The sequence below is a fragment of the Equus asinus genome, chromosome 9 (genome assembly GCF_041296235.1).
Source record: "Equus asinus isolate D_3611 breed Donkey chromosome 9, EquAss-T2T_v2, whole genome shotgun sequence".
NCBI classification, from domain to species: Eukaryota; Metazoa; Chordata; class Mammalia; order Perissodactyla; family Equidae; genus Equus; species Equus asinus.
Window position 1 is genome coordinate 42,143,346 of NC_091798.1, and position 20,852 is coordinate 42,164,197.

General features: G+C 45.3%; 1 protein-coding gene across 2 annotated transcripts in view; it reads left to right on the forward strand.

Annotated features, from left to right (window-relative positions):
• SPOCK1 (SPARC (osteonectin), cwcv and kazal like domains proteoglycan 1) overlaps window positions 1-20,852 on the forward strand; it is a 472,805-nt gene that overhangs the window by 193,810 nt on the left and 258,143 nt on the right. For both annotated transcript variants that reach the window (XM_014828464.3, XM_070517330.1), the window contains one exon: window positions 17,153-17,198. In XM_014828464.3, the coding sequence (XP_014683950.3) occupies window positions 17,153-17,198 (46 nt within the window). The remainder of the gene's footprint in view (window positions 1-17,152; window positions 17,199-20,852) is intronic.

A 20,852-nucleotide genomic window follows, 5' to 3' on the forward strand; every position in this document is an offset into this window, starting at 1 on the left:
CAGAGTCTGCATCTGGCCCACAAAGCCAGAAATAATTACTCTGGCCGACCCCTAGTTTGGAGGGTTGAGCCCTGCCTGGCACAGCGTGCCGGCTCTTCATGTGCTGTTTTCCCCTCTTCTGTGTCTCACAGATCTTTCCCCAGGAGTCTTGCTGCCTGAGCATTTGGGGCTAAAGACTTCCATCACCAGGATCAGCCACGAAGGCCAAGTGGGCCTAAGATGAAGATCTCTTTAAAGCAGCAGTCCGTAGCGATTCTGTATTTTACATCTTTTTCCCGCCTTTAAGTGTAAAACTCACTGAGGACTGCGTGTGTTTATGATCACCACCGGTGTGAGTCGCTTTCGATAAATTTCTAATAAATAATCATGTTTAGGCTGAGTATCAGTGGAGCATTTTTCTGACAGTCTTTAAACTGGTTATTTTCTTAGAGAAATATAACCCAAAATGGGTTGGTAATGAACGGCCTCTGTTGTTACGGGTCTTGTTCACATTATGGTGAGGAAGATTTATGCTCCCACGTAGATTCTAGTTGTGAAAGATTTAAGAATAATGTGGCCCTCTAAAGAGCAGAGAGGCAGTGTTAATAAGCGCAAAAGGTCTGGTGGAGTCTGTGTTCATAATTTATTAAATATTTTCTCCAATTCCATCCTTCAGGCATAATTGTTGTGTGGAAGAATATAAGGACCAGCGGGGAGGCAAGCAATGACACAAATCAAATTTGCATCTATTTTTAGTAAAGTGGGCCCCAGGTTTGTTAAGGTTCACGTGCTCATACAAACAAGTGCTTAAGAGTTGCCCATGGCCCTCATGGCTCTTGGGCGGCCTCTGAGCTCATGCTGCTTCTGGGGGAAGAGGCACAGCCATCTGGGGGGATTCACCGGTTGCAGACTGGTGCACTTAGCAAGTTAGCCTTGCATAGAATGTGAATTAGCTCTCTCCATAACCGCTCAATGCATCTTATTGGCGAGACCCGTTTCATCCTCTGTCATCCAGCCCCAACCCCACCCCAGTGAGCATGCAGAGGTCAGGTATAGTAGTGAGGCCAGTGTGGGGCCAGCAGTCCCCTTACCCTGTGGCTCCCAGGGCCTCCCTCACCGTGTCGATGCTTTGCTCCCACCCAGGCCCAGAGCTGGTCACCTGTCTGAGCACGTCCCTCCTTCCCCAAAGAGAAGTTACTTGCACAAAGGTGTTAGCAAGCCCAGGGGAATTCACGGAAGGCTTTGTGTGGGAGACTGAGGGTGGATCTTCCCTCACACACTTCACACCAAATGATCTCAAAATTTTTTGTTAAATGTGTATTTCCTCCCCTCACGAGGTCACCCACCACCTGGGTCCCTTCCCTTTGCTGGCTTTCTCTGGAACAGAGCTGAGCCCAGCATGTCGTCCCTCCTTCCAGGATGCCTCCTGGGGTTTCGGTTCTTCTCCCCTCTCTTTCCAGAGTCGAGCTTCACCCGTGTTCTAGCTCTAGAGGCTCGGCTTCCCCGGGCTTTGACAAGGGTGGGCCCTTCCCTTCAAAAGAATTACATTACTAGTTGCCAAGAGAAGTCAATTCCTTCACATACCAACTCTGATTCAACCAGTAGCTGTTCTGAGTCTCTCCTGCTTGCTCAGGTCTGAGCTGGGTGCTTCAGAGTCCACCCTTCAGGAGCTGCTGGTCTAGAACTTGGTGAGGTACTCAGCCAACTTGGGGCCCTGGGTGATCGTGGGGCATGGAAAGAGCCCAGGGCTCTGTAGTTGGACTGAGCTGGATTTGAATCCCTGCTCTGCTGCTTCCTGCTATGTGATCTGGAACAAGTTACTTAACCTCTCTGAACCATAGTCTCCTCACCTGTAAAATGTAGAGGATCCCTCTGTCCTTGCAAAGTCATTGTGTTGATTATGAGGGATAATCAATGTGAAGAGCAGAGCACAGGGCTTGGCTGGCGGTAGATGTTCATCAGACGTCTGCTGCTTCCCATTGTAGGTAGAGCACAGGCTTGAGTCTCTTGAAGTCCCCTTGGAAAATGGCAGGGTACCAGCACCTCTCTAGGACCTGGGTCCTTGCTCTGCTGCCGCCTGGGTCCCTTTCAGGTCTGTAGTAGAAAACATTCTCACATCGTTCATTTTCCTGGTCACTGTGTCTTCTCCCCTCACAACTATTTGCAGACTCTTTTCCTTCCCTTTCTCCACTAGTTCTTAATCCTCCTCATATTCCATCGTTACTTGGACCCAGGCTGACAGTTATGCCATAAATTTAGGGGCCAGCCAAGACTCTCTCCCCAAATATTCCTCACCTTTCTGTTGGCAGACACCCTGGCAGGATTTTGTTATCTCTGACTTGGATCCTTTACTGAATGTGAGTGGCCTGGGAGCTGTCACAATCCTCTTTACCTGGCTTTGAAAGAAGGTTCCAGGAGCAAGTTTTGATGAGCGAGAGTAGGGGAGAAGATCACCTGGGCACAGAAACCCTGCTGGGAGGTGGAGGCAGGAAGGGCGGTCTCTGAGCCTTGGCTCCATCCGAGCTTCCTGTGTGTAGGTCTTCAAGCCTGTGCCCCTGCAGACAGACACCCAAGTCCGTGGAGCACACTGGCACTTGGATTCTGAAGTGGCTTTTCTAGAAGTTCTGCATCTTTCCAGAGCATAAATGGTCTAGGGACCTAACATAGCCGCAGTCAATTCTTGGCACTTCCCAAGGCAGCTCTAGAGCTGGGAAACCCTGGGATTTCAGAGGCCCTCCTCACAAAGGAGGTCGATTTAATGCAGCATTGGCCGGTTCTTTCCTTTGGTGCTCGCTCTGGCCCTCAGCACCACGGAGTCAAAAGTAGGCTATCTCATGGTGTCCAAGGAGGCTCCCTCCCTACCTGGCAGGGGCCCGGAGGATTAAGCTAGAGATTTCATCTGATGCAAACTATTTTGGGAGTCCCTGCGAGCTGAGGAAGGGACTGTTAATGACTGACTTAGAACCTGGCAGCTCTTCCACAAGTGAACATGTCTATCTGTATCATTACCTTATTATGAAGGCATCGCCTCCTTCCTGCTGAGTCTGTTCCCACTGATAGCATGAGTGCTGGTCCCATCAGGAGCTAATGTAGACGTTCCCAGCCAGGATGCCTGCAGACGGTTGGATGAACTGCGGTGGCAGCTGACAGATAACGAGAAATCCATCACACACGTGCGCTTGCTCGCAGCTCTGGATCACATGCATTAAGCTGTGAGTAATGTGATTACTTAAGTGGCATTTTATTTACACTTCTGCACAAAGCAGTGGCTGCTGCTTTTCCAAAGCAGCTATCACACAGATGTGATTTCTTAAAAATCTCAGAGTCAGGATGGCAGCATCACAAATATACTAATCCAGAGGAAACTAGTGGTCATTTTTTAAACCCTGTTATCAGCTTAGAGCAGAGGATATACTGAAGTCAATTACAAAAATATGGTTACCTTTTTTGGTGCGTACTACATGCTGGGCATTTTGCATGTATATCTCAAATAATCTTGCCAGCAATCCTGGTAGAATAGGTACCATTGCCCTCATTTTACAGATGAGGAAACTGAAGCTCTTAAAGGTTGAATTGCTTGCCTGGAATTGCTTAGGCATTGGCAATGCAGGCATCAAGAGAAGTTACCAGTTGAAAAAACACTGTAGGCTTTTAAGTTTCAGGTTTGGGAAGCAGAACCATTGATTTCAGCTCTAAGCTGGGTTAAGAGCTGAGTTTTCTGAAAAGAGAGGTGCGAGAAAGAAATGTGTGGGGCTTTGATGGGCAACACCAAAATAACCCATGCAGTATTGTTCCCAAGTAATTCCAGCAGGCAGCCCTGACAAGGCGCCTCTGATTCTAGCTGAGATGCGTGTGTCCCGCTGGTAAATCAGATGAGGTCTCTGAGCCTCGGATGCCTTATTAAATCAAGCCAGGATTTGGGTTTGTCGCAGGAGCTGTCACCACCGCGTGGGTCAGTCTGTGATTTCTCCTGTGAGCTCTGGGCCCTTCTCCTGAGTGGCTCCAGCAGGGGCCATGGGCTCTGTGCTGGTGAGTGAGCGGAGGGTCACCCACTGCTTATTCCAGATTGTTCATTCTTTAAGAGGGTAGCAGAAATGCCAGGACAAAAAGAATAAATGAATGGTGACCCTATGTGCCAGCCCGGAAGCAGGCTAATTATGAGGGTTTGTGGTTCCATTCAGCTGCCTGGAACCGTTCCTAGTCATTGTCCTGGGTCTTGGCCCAAGAAGCTCTTCCTTCTTACTGCCCGTGTCTGGGCTGTCGGGTACATTTCTCAGTCTAAGCTCTTGGTGTACATGATCTTAGAGTGCAGATTTTAGTGCTTATAATGTTAGGGTAATGCTGTCTTCATTTTCTCTATCCCATTGAACTTCCAATAAGTGAAGGAATGAATGAGTAAATGGAGGAGTGAATAGACACAAATACATGAAGAAAGCCATGTTAAAAAGTGGAAGCAGGAAGAAAACCCTCATATTCCCCCATCCACTGATAACCATGGTTGCCATTTTGATTTTTCTCTAAGCCTTTCTTGAGGTTTTTCTTTCTTTTCTTCTTACAGAGGATTGGGGGCACTCTTTAAGGATAGTTGAGATACCTAGATGATATGACCATGCAACTGACTAAAAGAAAAAATCAATTTTAATGAACAGGACCCGGCACAGCTCCAGTGCAGCCATGTGGTCCCGGCTTCATGCGTGTTGGTGGCAGTGGCTGCCCCTTCTTGCCTCTCACGAGGTGGACTCTGGACTCTGGCCGCTGACAGGATGTGGTTATGGAGTGGGTGAAGCTGTCCTCGTTGCATCTTTCGTCCTCTTCGTTGCTTCTTGGTTTCCTGTTTGCTTCTCATGTTTTGTGTGTGGCCTTCCTCTAGAAGTCTTCAGTGCTCGTAAGAAGGTAATTGGGCCAAAGAATCTGATCTAGGAAAGTTTTTTCAAGAGATTCTCTCTCAGTAGTTCTGGGCATCATATGAAAAAACCCAACTGGACTCTTTCCTTAATATTTATAAGTTTTTTAGTAGGAAAAGGATTTTAAAGATCTAGGACATAATTACCGTTTATATTCATATTAGGTCCTCACGCTTGGAAGCAAACATAAAAATCAAAGCAAAAGCTGCTTATTGCTTTGGTCCACCTTGGATTCTTCCAGTACATTCTAGTCCTTGCTAGTCTGTGAAAATTGCTCCTACTTTATTTACATAGAGCTTTCAGGCATATTTGATTTATTATTTTACGTATTTGTAATCATTGAATTTGGGGACTGGAAGGGATTTGCGTTGTTATTAACATTCCTGTTATTCCCCCAAATAGTAAATGAAAAGAAAGTGTAAAAATAAAAGCATGACATGGCTCTGCTGGCTGAGTGCTCCTCCACAAGAAGTATTTATGGCCATATTGATGTGTATTTTGTTACCGTATAATTGGTCTCACCTGATAATTTTGCCCCGGAGGGTTCTGATTTTAAAAGATGGGTACCAGGGAACCCTGGTTGTGCATCTCCTCTCCCACCCCTGTCCCCTGCCAACAAAAGTGGGACCTTTCAAAGGTTCATTGAGATCAAGAGGCCATTAATTTTTATCACTGACTGGAGGTCCGGAGAGGGTCCTCCAGGGTCCTGGTTCCCAGAGCGTGATCACATGGCCTGGCCTTTGTTCTCAGGGAGCTCACCGCCAAAGGGAAAGATGTTTAATTATTTAATAAAGGGAAGATGTAGCAAGCTGGCAATATGTCTCTTCAGGAGGGAGGGAGGGGCAGGCACACAGACTAGCTGGTTCCAGTCATGGTTCATAATGATGACACATGTCCTTAACAGGTGGCATGGGGGCTTTCACTGATGAAGGTAGAAGGGTCATCCTGCAAATTGGCTCTTGTCTCTGGGGTGGCATCCATGGGTCAGTGTGGCTCCTTCAGACATAGTGTCATTGCTCGGCCTTCCAGCTAGTGTGGACAGATTGTCATGGTGCCAATAACCAGCAACAGTAGCTACAGAGCTTCCTAGTCCCAGAGCAAAGGGCAGACTGAGCAGTGCCGTGATGGGGGTTTGGGAGATGCTGGGCAAAGCTGACAGGTGACTCTTGTTGTGTGTCTGTGGCTGCACCTGGGCTCAGGCTTCATCGCCTTTTGCCTGAGGTGAGAAATGTTATCATAAAGACTGCTGCTCATGCTCGTTGCACATGGTGGCTCCTCTGCCTGCAGTGGCCTGTCCCACTCCCCTGCATGTTCCTTGCCTGGAAAACTCCTTGTCCGTCTCAACCCACTCTTCCTTAGGAAAGTCTGCACTGGTTCTCTGGAATAGATGGTGCCTTTCTCCTCTGTGTTCCCATAGCTATTATATATATATATATATATAATGACTACATTACCGGATAATATTATGTTTAATCTGCTTACGTTGCTGTTTCTTCTCCCCTAGCCAGACTGTGGGCTTCCTGAGGGTAAGGGCCAAGAGTTACTCATATCTGTTTTCTAGCCCAAGGGCAGGCATACAGCAAACGTTCCAGAAATGATTATTGTGCTTATGTGGAATGAACTTAACTGCTGTCCTTGGTTTCGCTTGGGCTCCTTCTAATCTGTCCCACACCCAGTGAGCCCAGCATGCTTCCGAAAATACCAGTCTGATGGCATCAACCTCCAAGTAGGCCCTCCAGTGGCTCCTCAGTGCCTGTATTTTAAGTCTGGATGTCTCAGACATCTTCCTTTCCAGCTTCAACTTAGCTTTGTCTCTGGGTGCCCCAGGCCCTAAATGAGTGTGGCCACATTGCAGAAATGCCCCTGGAAGGGAGCAGCACAGCCAGGTGCTCATGGAGTGGACTCACACATGGCTCCTCCAGTAGTGGTGGCTGAACTACTGTCGGGGGACTCACGGTGCCTTTGGGATGAGGACAGTTTTCTTTTTGCTTCTCGGGGCTCTCCATCTTGTCACACGACATAAGTTCCTCATCTACCTGTCCAAAGGGCCAGGTGAGCGAGTTCCCATGTGTGGAGCCTGGCTGAATTGCTTTGTGGTCATCCTTCTCAGTCTCCTGAGTCCACCACGCCTCTCTTTCTGGCAGTGCTGGGGGTGAGAGACTGAGTTATAGCCATCACAGAGTTGCATAAATGCTTGTCGGGCGAGAGGAGAGGTAGCTTGTCTCTGTGATCTGGTGTTCATCAGACCCAGCAGCCTTTGGGAGGATTGTTGTACCCTCATGGAGCCCTGTTCATAGCAATGACTGTACTTCAGAGAGGGATCACCTACCCTTCTCCGTGGAAGCCTTGCTGGGGATTATAGAGGTAAATTGTGGCTCGGGAATTGCCTCCTCTGGTTACTTCTTACCGCGGGGGAAATGTAAATTCAGAAATTGTAAATTTAAAATGAGCATTCTCAGATCCTGACTGTGACACTATTGTCTTGAATGGACAAAAAAACCTTGACCAGATTCATCGGGGGCTTTGATGAGGAGCATCTGCTATGTAAGTGGTCCAGGGCCAAAACCACAGGATGCAGGCAGGGTGGCTGCTAGCACACTTCTGGGGACACAGTGAAGCAAGTCTTTATTGCTACCCTTCCCAGATTTTTCTTACAAGAGAAGAGGCTGAATGGCAGGGCTGGGAGGAACTGGAGCAGGCCTAGCTGTGCAGCTAATGAAAATTTCATGCAAAGTCTGTAGCTGTAGGTTCCCAGAGAGATGGCTGGTGCCAAAGCCACCGCTCCTCCATGCCATGCCTTGATGTCGGTGTTGGATGCTTCACTTTGAACTGGGCCCTGGAGAGTGCTGGTGGCAGACAGGTGTGAGTGCTCAGTCCAGAGCACACAAAGGCAGAGGACTCCTGAGGCTGCTGTCATGAGGCTGGTGGCCATGCTTCTGAAGCCCAGAGAGCCAGCTGGGGTAGGGATGGATCAGGAAGTCAGGGTCTCCTGCCTGCTTTCCTGGGGCCGGTGTGTGACAGATAGACTTACTGTCCAGTCTCACAAAGACCTTGTGAAGCAGGTGTCTCCATCCTCCACTTCACAGATGGGAAGCTGAAGCTTCAGACACACCGAGGGTCACGGCAGTGGTGGGGAGGGCTCTTGGGAGGCCTCTGGTCTGTGAGCTCATCTCCCGTCCCTTGGTGTCTCCTGCTGGCATCTTCATGGGGCAGCCCCCAAGTCCTCTCCCCAGGGTCTCCAGTCTTCACATTCCTCACTGCTCCTCCCTTTATATGGTGCCACTGAGGCAGTGTTGTGTGTGGGTTAGAGCATGGTCTTTGGAGTCAGGCAAAACTGAGTTCAAATCCCCCTCCTATTTCTTCCTAGCAGTGTGACCTTGGGTAGTGATTTCATCTTCCAAGCTTCAGTTTCCCCAACTATATCAGAGGGGAGTGGACTGTGCCTGTCTCAGAGGGTTATTGTAAAGATTCAGTGAAATAAAACACAGTCAGGGCTTAGCACAATGCCTGGCATATTTTGACCATTCAAAAACAGTACCTGCTATTATTACTATATGATTAATAGTAATGTTGCTATTACTTTGAGTTTTTGATTTGATTTCAACTTGATACAGGTCCTGAACCTTGCATCAGATTTTGGCTCAGCTGTGGTGAGCCAAGTCATGAGGTCTGCTTGTTCCTTGGGTGAGTCAGGGCATTACAAGAGGTGGGGCAAGGATGTTGGGCACATGTCCACCTGTCTGCCTCCTGTGCAGCTTGGTCGATCCCTCCAAGACCTTCCAGTATCACCTCTGCTGGTCCCGGTTCCAGTGACTGCCCCACTTGAAGTCACTCGAAGAGAGCTGCCCATTTTATCCTCTTAAGAAACCTCCAGGTCACAGAACCTGCAGTTTTGAGTCAAAGGGGAATTAACTGGGGAGTTTCAGCCCAAGATACTGGCATAAAAGAGCAGCAAAGCTTGCATCGTTCTCTTTATTCATTCAGTAGATGCTTATCGAGGACCTGTTGCAAAATGGCACTGTGCTGGGCCCGGGAGTTTGGGTGAAGATGTCCTGCCCTGGCCTTGGCAACTGCCATCTGTGTGGTTGAGTTGCAGGAGAGCATCCAGCTGCTGCAGGGTGGGTGGTCAGTGCTCTGTTGCAGGCAGCACGGGGGACTCCAGACAACACAGCAGAGATGCCTCATGTGTGGCTGGATTGGGGACGTGGAGGGCTGCCATGAGGAGCATGTCTAAACTGGGATTTCGAAGAGCGGTAAATGTTAAGAAAGGGCGAGGTGAGTGCTTCAGGCAGAGAAGGAGCAGCATGTGGAGAGTTTCAGAGGCAGAGAGAGTGTGGGTTGTTGGAGGGCTAAGTCATCACTCATTCACAGCTAGAATGGAGTGTGTGAGCTGGGCTGTGGCCACAGGCAGACTGGAAGGCTCAGCAGGGGCTGTACCTTGCTGGGTCCTGTGAGCTGCTACTGAGCTTGGCCTTGGGAGCAACTCGAGTAGATTAAGCAGGGGAGTGATGTGACCAGATCGTCCCTTCAGAAGGTCTCCATAGGAGCAATGTGGAGAAGAGCCTGGGCAGGGCTGGAGGGAGGCAGAGGCTGGTTAGGGCGTGTGGCAGTGACCTGAGAGGAAGCTGTGGAGGCCTAAACTGAGAGAGAGAGACTGTGTGGATGCAGAGAAGTGGGAGATGGGAGAGACCCAGGAGTGAGTACAGAGAGGGCCTGGTCATTGCCTGAGTGGCTGAGGAAAGGAGGAGGGAGGAGTTGAGTGTGGGACCTGGGTTCTTGCCTGGGCACCGGGGTAGACTGAGCTCGGGCTGCCTCAAGGGGCAGACCTGAGAGTGTTGGAGACGACTCTGGAAAGCTCCGGAAGCTGGGGGAGAAGGCCTCTGATGGGCTGCACCTGGTTTGCTATTTGTAGTTCTCTTGTGTTGTGCTATTTGCTATTTGTGGTGCCATTACCTGATCACCTCCCAGTGCCATTCCTTCAGGCACCTCTGTGATTGAGTTAGCATGTGGCTTCCTTTAGCCAACAGAGGCTACATAAGAATCATCTAGTGAGCTTTAAAAATTTCCATTGTGGAGGCCACAACCCAGACACTGATTCAGCCTCTCCTGGGTGAGGCACCTGTGTTTGGAAAGCTCCACAGTGACCCCAGTGGTCGGCCAGTGATGAGAACCACTGCTTTCCCCAATCCCTGTGGTCAGCACTTCCCATAAAGGATGGGTGGGGAGGAGGGGGCGAGGTGATAGTTAACAGCTGGTGTCATATACTCTAAAAGGTAGCATCTGGATGTTTATGGAGGCCTGCCAGCTTAGGGGATGGCAGAAGTGGTATTCTCAGAAAGGTGGTGGGACCTAATTAATTTGGTGATACTAGGACAAGGCTGGGCCTTGGGCCAGTATAATTTGCATTATCTGTGAAAGAAGGATTTACATGCCACAGGATGGCAAGGGCCTTGTTTGGTTTGCCAATGAGATGGAAACTTTCAGGGTTCCTCTGTCTGTTTTCTACATGGAAATTAATGATTATGCAGAAATTTTGCCCATTCAGAGCAGGCCCATTTACCTTATCAGGATATAGTTAATTGTAATTGAACCTTTACTTATATTTATATGATATGTTATACCTAACAATCGTTCAAAACACCTCACTGGATGCACAAAACAGATCTATCTTATAAGTATTATCTTTTTTAACAGACAGCGTTACTAAATCTTAGCGAGTAGGGGCCTGACCTTTAAACAGAGACGTGCCTGCTACTCAGTTTTCACATTTCATTGAATTTTTTTTCTAAGCCACTCTTCATACATAAGACTAATAAAATTGCATGCATTTAAAATATTTCATAATTATTTTTCCCAGGTGCAATTGGTCTCCCTTCACTTGGGCCTACTTGATTTTGGAGCTGTTCTAGAATAACGATGTAGGTCACTAGAGCACTTAGATTTCTCCTCATTTCAGTCATTCACCCGATAACCAGACGTTCTTTCCTGTAAACTTAGTTTCTGATGGCACTTTCTCAAGGGAATGATGGTGGGTGACTTAAGGGAAAATATCTGCCTATGACCTTTCTAATGTTATGATAATTTGAACATTTAATGTAATTATCAAAAATGTTTACATTCTTTCCTATTGTTTGATGTGATTCTTTTATTTTTTTCTCATTCATAATGCTTTCGTACTCAGGAAGTTGAGGTAGGTTTTTGACTTTTCAACTGTGTGTAGACGTAGCATCGAAGTAGTTGCCAAATAAAATGTAAATTTCATTTGAAATCCTAAATCTCAGTGGTAAATATTTGTTTTAGTTCAGTGAACCAGCACTGCACACATTTATTTTTCATTGGTATATCCAGGGGATGCAATTTATCAAATGCATATAAACAGTCCATTTGCTGCTTTATCTTTTCTCATTAGTTACAGTACAAGTATGATTGTCAGTTATTATCTGTGTTTTGCTGGTGGGTTATTTATTGAAAGAGCAGAGCAACTGACATTGTTATTTTCTAAATCATTTTGTCTAAGGCCTGCAGGACTTTATACCAAATGTCAGACCAATTTATCAAAGAATCACTCTATTCAGGAAGAAAGTGATTTAGAGTGTGTGTATAAAAATACACCCACCTGTCCTTACACACACACCAGTGACAATTGCGGGAATTGTACAGGGATACAGAGATGTTAAGCTGGAACAGTTTACTTATATTTTATACAATTGGCCGGGACTTACTGCGTGCTGTTGAGTGATGCCTTGGGGAATATGCAGGTGAGTAAGACCCATCCCTACTCGGAAGTAGTCTGGGCCCAGGCGTGTGGGGTGATCTGTTCACATGGAAGCGTACTAATGCACATAGCTCCCAGTCCCTGGTGCACAGGGTTCTCATGAGTGGGGTCTGTGGAGGGAAGGCTGGGTGGGTCAAGTCACTGCCCAAGCTCGGCTAGTTGGTTGAGCACGTCATTCAGAGACCTCTCGATGGGTGGAGCTCTTCACCAGGGATGGGCAGGGCAGGCCTGATTGAGAAGAGACTGACGGCACCTTGCTCGCCCAGAGATATGACTGGAAACAGCTCAGAGATGAGGTGGTTGTCTGGGAAGGTAGTTCCTTTCCCAAGAAATGGAATGTTTTGTACCTCCCAACAACTTGATCAGTAGGGATCTCCACTGCACACCAATTAATATTATAGCCAAAGGTCATGTTATACATCTGATGCACTTATATAATATCGTCTGGAAATCTCACTTTTCCAGTGACTTCTGTTATCATTTTGGAGACACACTGTCCACCTGCCAGCCAGCTCTCCTTCCTATTCTCCCCAGTCAAGTGGTGTGAAAATTAACTGAACTAGTTTGTCCTGAATCCTTTTGAGAGTGGCCCGCCTATAGTCCCTTAATTGATCTCTTTGTGAGGACTTGGGGTTTGGTAAGGTAGGCTCTTCCTCTACCAGGATCTATCGACCTGGCTTTAGTCCACCTGACCTTGCAGGGCAGTACTTCTCCCTTTTGTATTTATCCGCAGTGGGTCCTCAAATGACCCCAAAGAGGCTGCCTGCCCTCACTTCACCTTACTTCCGTCTGTACATGTTCTCTGTTGCTCACTCCTGGTTGAGACGAATGTGGCTCCCATTTATTTTCTAGGCTGGTAATTTGCATTATCTCAGGTAATCTTCAGATGAAACTGCAGGGTGCAAACAACTTAGCTAAAATATGTGTAAAGGAGAAATGATCTGTTTAATGTGAGCTAAATGTCCTTGATCTGTAGTATCTGAAGCTGTAGGTAGATAAATTACATCATCATCTTCATAAGTGGGAGTAAAGTAGTTGGGTTTCAAAAATGATCTCCATTTGGTTCTGCCACCCCATCTCTTCCTCAGAGTCTGTTTTGACGTTCTTTGGAGTTGAAATAAGCATCTCTCAAAAAGCAAATTCCTAGGAATATTTGAGCTAAATTGCATCAGTCATTTTGGGACCGTGGGAGAGTGGAAGAAAAATTCAGGTTCCCACTCAAAATGGGCTGGAACCATAGACTTTCCAATTGGTTGTGATCTTCCATGATGAAGAGAATCAGTCAAATTGTAGTAGGAATATTTTTGCATCATTTCATATTAGGGAGACTTAAAGATTTCTTTGGATGACACATTATTGAGCAGAATGTTCTTTGGCATATGTGTATATATATATGCATATATATTTTATTAACATTTATAAATATTATATATTTACTAATATCTATTATGTATAATAACATGTGTGTTATGTATGTATATATTTTAAACAGATTTCCTTTCCCATGAATGCTTATCAAAACAGAACATCTCTAAAGTAGTTGAAAACCCAGAGTTAAATTCCTTTGCATCCACTGGGTGCCAATAATTTCACAGGATCCAGTGTTGTGTTAGCAGGATATTTAATTAGTGAGATAAATGGAGAAATGTGCTTTTATTAATATTGATCAGCTGTGGAGGATTAAAAAAATAATAATTGGAGCCGTGATTGTTCCCAGTCTCTGATTCGTCCTCTACAACCAGCACCACCCCCTCTTCCTCATCCTAAATGTGTAATGATTTGTCACTTCCTTACTTTATGCTGACTTTTTATGCTTTCTTACTATGACTTTATGCTGCCCTGGGATGTTTCAGATTTTGGACATAAGTAAATATGTTCGAGTTTGAGGCTGTTTAAATTTATAGTTTCTTCCAGATTTTAACAGTCCCTAAAGAGTTGGGTTATTTTCACTTACAAAGTACGAGTGAAATGGAACCAGCCTTTCCTTGTATGGTTAGAATTTAGAAGACGCTTCTCTCCTTGTCCAGTAGAGGCCTGACGTAATTATACCATGCACTGGAGTTCATAAAATATACATGTGTAGTAACACTGCTATCCTTCATTCTTCAACCTGTATAATGCACTAATAGGAGTTATTGAATTTAATAAATGACTATATTTAGATATGCTTCTTTCTATTTTGGTTTATGTTTAAAAAATTAACCATTGCTGGGGTCCTTGTAAATCCATTTTAAAAGCTTCATCACTAGATGATAAAATTACCAGTTAAGAGGTCAACTCAGACAGATACACCTCTCCTGGCAAATCTGATCTAACATAGCCAATATGCCTTTTGCCAAAGTCTAAATTTTAACAGGCTGCAGCTTCATTGGGCCAGAAGGAAGGTCAAAGATTAGGGCTCTTAAAGTCCTTCACTTTTCTGGTATTTGCGCCAGACTCTGGGGTCCATGCAGCCAACCACACTTTGATAGAATGCAGCGCTGCAGTTGGGACAGGCACTCTGCTTCCCACGGTGGGAATTATGACTGTTAGAAAACTGATAAAACTGTTGACAGCACTGGAAGTTGTGAATCTGTTTTAGGATAATGTAAAATATATGCTATGTATTTTTATTTCGATAGAATATAAGATAAAGGAAAAACTGGGCTGGTGCCCCTGGGTCTTGGGCCCTGGAGACATGACCAGCCCCGGCATTGATAGTGTTGGTTCAGGGCCACAGATAGCTGCCCTTACGTCCTCTGAGCATCCTGATTGTTCAGTTCGACTCAGGGATGAGCACGTTCTCAGGAGGTGAAGCTCCAGAAGAGGACTTCTTTTCTCTTTGGCTTTTTCCACACAGGTTTGGATGCTGCCTCTCCCGACATTCCCTCAGAGGCAAAGTGGATTGATCCATACAGCCTAGCTTCTTGCACTTTTCATGTGTGTAGGCTAGTCAGACCTGGCTCATCCAGTGTGGAAGGGTGATTTGTGGGCTCCCACATCTCATATTCAGACCTCACTGGAGCAATGCCTGCTGAGAAGCCCCTTCTCCCATGCTCATTGACCATCTCCCAAATGGGCTCTGGTGGCTAGAGAGCTTCTGGGGCCCATGTGTTCACAATCTTGGCCCCAGAGGTGGGGTTTCCCTCTCACTATAGCAAAGTGGTTACACCCAAGGTTTTAGCACCTCCTGGCTCATTGGTTTTTGCTGTGGCACTCCACTTTCCTAAGGCAGGGCAAAAGCAGTCAGATATGAGGCATCATTTTCCTTCTCTGCTTAGCCTTGCTGGGCAAGGGACCATTTGAAGGACTCATTTTGCATAATGAGTTTTGACTCAAGGTGTGCTTTCACATTTTAGCAGCAATTAGGCAGTATTCTTACATTTGCAATGGGTTTCAAATATTCTAATGCAGATGTCTGCTTTTATAGGGCTTATATTTAAAACCATGATTTTCCCCCAGAAATACGTAAAAATGGCAATTATAGTTAACCTGGAAAAGTGACAAGGTCCAGGAGAATGCTTCACATTCCATCCAAGTCATAAAGTCTGTTGAAATCACAGAGGAATATTCAGTTATTGAGACTTGCTCAAACCTTACTTTGACATCAAAGAGAATGTGACATGTGAAATTAAAGCAAAGGAACTTGTCTTTGGCTCCAGTTCTTGCCTGTCAGACACACATCCTCAGCTTCCAAGGACTTGCATGTGTTAGAACAGCATGTTCAAGTAGAAGATATTTCACAAGATTCCACATTGCTATTGGACGTGATGCCATCCTTTGTATGTGCAGAGGGCATTGATGAACCGCAGTTGGAAGGATGGACATTTCCTTATTTTTTCTCCAGTGCTGAGGATGAGTTCATCTTGGGTTATCTCTTGTCTTGCCCTTGTGAAAGGCAGAATGTGTTGGTTACACGCTTGTGTCTCAGAGTACATTGGCCATCCAACTGAGAAATCGGGTGCTAAACTTCCCACCTACCAGCTAGCCCTTGACTTAGAATCTTCTTAACATTGGCTGCTGAGTTTCAACCACTTAGTTTGGATTAGGGTTGTATTTAAAATAATAAATAGAGAGAGATGGGGCAGAGGGATTCTTTTAAGCCTTCTCTGTGATATTTCATGGTGTGCACCTCAGAGTCTTCCTAACTAGATGGGTGAGAAGGCCGGTTATGCCATAAAATTAAAGTCAGAGCCAAAATTCCTTGGAGTTAAAAATAGTGTAATGCTGAATCCCCAGGATGCAGAGGAACCTGTTCATGTTTATTCATCCTCTAGAAAATGGAATCACTGCCCAAGAACCAATATGGTCTGATTTTACTCTAAATGCGGTTTCCTAAAATCTATTAAGGGCTTGGGTGAACGCAACAAGGATCTAATAAAGCCAAGTAATTGAACAACACAGAGGCAATAAAATTTACGGGGGATCTTGTCGGAGATCAGCCGCAGCCGGAGACAGCACGGACAGTAACGTAAACTAATTGTGGACTTTGATGTAAATGAACTTCTCTGGAAAAGAAATTGAGGCTTCATTTCGGACAGCTTTCTGAAACTGTCTGCAGCATGCAGAGTACCTGCCAAAAACACGTACAGCAAAATAATTAGAGTTTATTCCGGAGGAAATTACCTGAAAACAGGCACATGCCCTAAACATGGTGTGGGGATGATGCACAAGGGTGAAGCTTTTTCACCTTGCAAACTGTTCAGTTTAGCTGACAGAGTAGGTGTGCTCAGGAACAGTGGTGGGGCTGAACACTGATGGGGAGGGGAGAGAGAGAGAGTACAGTGGTTGTTTGGTAGGAAAAGGTTATTGGAAGTGGGGAAGAGCTTAATGTAACTAGGAAGAAGTGAATGACTTAGACCCTTGCAATTTCAAGGAAACAAAATGTCTTACCTTGGGGCATAAATTGATGCAAGCTACATGTAAGAAAGACATGGTTATGAATCGACCAGATTGGCCAGCTTTTGTTTTTTCATCTTTACGCACCCAGGACAAATGATATTAAGCTAAATGTATGTCTGTGGTTAATGCTAATATTTGAATGGCCCTCTGTTTTTAGGTTTTGTGAGTGTTGGAAAACTGGAACTGTGCACCACAAGTTACACTTCTCCATGTGAAAGAAATGTTGACAGTTGAATTATCAGCTGTTGCAAAAACAGAGGCTTCATCATAAGTGAGAGCAACAAGGCATCACCTGCAGTGTAATTGATAGCAAATATACCTTGCACTTAGATGGTGTCTTGGTTTATCTGTCAAAGCAGAGCAATGCTGTTTTTGTATTAGGCTGAAATGTTTTTATGATTTCCAGTGTTTAATCCATACAGTTTGAAAGACAAGAATTTGAAAAGTAAATTGACATTTTTGATCGCACGTTAATGCCTGTTTGGGGAAAGATTTCTAAGCCATTAGAGTTTTCCTTTGTGTTTTGGGAGGTGGGGGAAAGGCAGGTTTTTATGCAGTTATGTGAGAAGCTTCCTGGAGTCTGACCTTTGTTTTCTATTTTTTCCTTATATAGGATGATTATTTCAGGAACTGGAATCCCAACAAGCCCTTTGACCAAGGTAAAGGATGCAATATTCCTTGCTGTATATTCCGTGGGAAATGCTGTCTCATTTTCCCTTCCTTGCATGCTGAGTTACCCTTCCCACAAAGGCCAGCTAGCTGTCTTATTTTATTGACTTTGTGGACTGAATTGACTGGGGTGATAGAAATTATTTTATCAAATTGGTTATTTGTCTGAGATTATGTCTGAGACAGATTTAAAAAAATTTTTTATTGAATTGATGAGTACAGTCATTAATTGGTTTTGTTAAAAAGCAAAACAAAACAAAAAAACCAAAATAAAGTGGTCATCAAACTAACCTGGTGAATTGTGGGGCTAAATCCAGTAACTTCATTCATGGAACAGACTATGCCTGGAGATGCTGCTCAATTCACATGAGCTATAAAAATAAAACTTTCTTTCTAGAAACAGGTTAATCTCAGGAGACTTTCAAGGGCATTGATACTTCATTTGTTAAATAACTTCTTCATGATTTCTAAATAGAAACTTGATTCAGAGTTGGCTCACTGACTGCTTGGGTTGAAGCCTGGTCCTCAGAGGGCTCTTTCCACTCACACCAGCAAGCGTAAAGCCAGTCTCCTGATGGCCAATGTAAATCAGCACCAGTGTCCTCCTGTGAGTTATTTAAGGCACAGAGAGGACCTGCCCTGAATCACATCCCTGTTCCTATTGTTCCATGCGTGGCTGCGGCTGGCTCAGACCCTGATGCTGAAAATGATGGTAGATTGTAGTTCAAGTGCGTATATGCAATTAGTGCTGAAACTTGGAGGAAAAATATTACCTACCATGTCTCAAAGGTTCACATTTCTAAGAATGAGCTTCAGTTCTGTAGCTTGAGTATTTGACGTGATCATGATGGTCAACTTGACACAAAGAAATCAAGGAAGGCGTTGACATGTAACATGGTAGAAGGTGCTCCTGTCTGCCCTCTTTGTCACATTAATGTGTCACTCTCTGTCTGGACTCTGGTTTTCTTATATGCAAAGTCGATATTAAAGTTTCCACATATGCATTTAGCTTATGCCTTCAAGTAGTGCAACATTTCATTCATTCATACATGCATTCAATTATTCATTCTCAAACATTTATTGAACGTCCACTATGCACAAGCACCAAGCCAGTTACTGGGGATAAAGCAAAAAAAGCTGTGGTGCCCGCCCTGGAGGAGCTCAGAGTAGGGAGAGGGGAGATGACTCCCTCAACAACTGCAGTGGGATGTGTTAACGGCTGCGATGCTGGCATGTATGAAGAAGCACCGAGTCTGCAGGTGGGGGACTTAGTGTGTGTGCATGTGCCGTGGGGAGGGGGTGGCTGCCAGGGCAGGCTTTCCTTTGGAGGATCTGTCTAGGCTGTACATATCTCAGCAGCCTCCAAGGGCCTCACTCCTTTATCAATGACTGCATCATCATAGTAAATCACATTAAAGCATATAGAGGCATTTGTAATTTAACTTAGCAAATTTCCATCAAAAATGGTCAAAATTTCTACAAATTTATTTTGAAAGGATATAACATCATTTCAGAAGCATACTCATATGTAGAGCAACACATTCTCTGTGTGCCTGATGCAGGAGGCCTACTGAGAACATCCCTACCAGGCTTTTGCTTACAGAGGTACTGCAACTCATAGTGGCAGGGAACTGAACCAGAAATAGGTTCTTGTACCATAAGAATCAAATTTTGCCTAAATAATTGCCAAATTTACTCTTCCCCAAGGCTTGCAAACAAATGCGAAAACTCTACCAAGGGAAGACATTTTTATTTTTACTAATACACAGTGGAAAAGGTAATACATGAAGTGGGCATCATTTGCCATTCGGGGATATAAACGGTAGCTTCCCTGGATATGGGGGTTGACACACAAACTTTGAACACCAAGAAGACCATGGTATTTAAATCTGCTTAACTAGAAAGTCCAAACAGAGATTTTTCTCTCCTGGGAATGATGGCAACTATACCCAGCAGAGTCCCTCTTCGGCTCTCTCTTTCTGGTTCTGCAGGCATGAAAACCGGATCTGCTTGTAAATTGTCCCAGAAAACCTCAGGACTTTATGGGGTATAATTGAGGACCCTAGCCGAGAAGCCCTACTTTGTATCTCAGGTGGAGCTGCTGTTGGCTATTTATATACAGAGCCGTGGGGAGAACAGGCAAGGCTGAGAATAGCCTTCACTTAAAATATCAGCCCCAGCAGATGTCATCAATTACCTTTGTGCTGCTCAATAAAAATGGAGGTTACTATATCAGCGCTGACACCACTTGGTGAAATATAAGCCACAGGCATGGAAGATGTAGAGCATTTCATCTTCCAGAAAATAGGAGAATTGCTGAACTCCAGTGGAACTTGTCAGCTGCAGAGAGAAGTCATTTCCCCTCCTAAGCTGGAAAAGAATCACACATGGTTAAAGTGGTTTTTTGGTTGGGGAAACTTGCAGTTTGTAGAAATGGAACTTGTTGAAAAGCATTCCAGAGTTTCAGATGACAAGTATGGGTGAGGTAGAGGTAAAAGGGCTTCATGATGGAGGTGGGCGCACAGTGGGCTTAGTCTAAGGGGAGAAGAGGGGAAGGAAGGCCGCGTGGAGAATTCTGGTAGAGTATAGCCAGAAAAGTGTATTTGAGGCAGCTTTTAAGGACATTCCATACCAATCTGCGAAGTTTGAACTTTGTTTTCTTGACAATGAGGAGCCATAGAAATTTTCAAGCAGAAGAGTGACATGATGAGGGCAGTATTTCAGGGGCATTAGGTTTGATGACTCAATGGCTGTGACTAGGAACGCAAGACATACCTGCTAAATGATGACCCTCCTATAGGACTCTTGGGTCACTTCTCCATTGCCTTGTTCATAATGTGGGAGCCCTGGGATTTGGCGCTCACAGACGGTCAGACTTACCATTCAGCTCTGTAGCTTCATTTCCGAAATGCCCATGTAGCTCCTAGTTGTCTTAGGTGTTGGTGAATAGTTAGGAGATTCGCAGTATTCAAGAAGTAGTTGACTACCTGTAATTGCTCTCCCGGCATAAGGTTATTTACTGGACTCTGAACAACAGGGCTTCAGAGAGCGAGCACTTATCATCATGTAATTGACTCCAAGGCAGTTATAAGAAAGTGCCTCACCTGGTGGTCTCCTTCCGAGACTGAAAATGCCTTTAACTTGTTATCTTTAAGCGAATCATTAATGCTTATGTCAGCGGAGTATAATAGCCATCAACTTCAAGCTTTTCTAAAAATCCTTTCTGAGATTTGGATAAAGTAGTATATATATTTTTGATTGTAATGATTTAGTGCCAAATCTCCTCACAGAAGGGACAGACAGGAGTTCAGAATTGAAGGGAACAATTATAAACTCAGGTGAGAGATTTCCTTTGTGAAGTCTGCAAAGGCAGACACCCTGCAGAAAGAGTCGGGCCGGCCGCACAGTTTGAGAGGGCGATGGGCAAAGGCAAGTGGATTGCTGTCCTGTGTGGGGGGAGGAGAGGAGGCCCTTGAGTGGACTCAGCATGAGGCTGGCTGAGGCCACAGGCTCGGGGGTGGTTTCAGAGTGTTGGGGGGCTCTATTGCTTTGCCCTTTCAGCCCCTTCCCTCAACTGGCCCCTGGCAAACCTGGGAGCACAGAGTGGGTGTTGAGCAGACGCAAGGTTAATGCTTCTGAAAGTG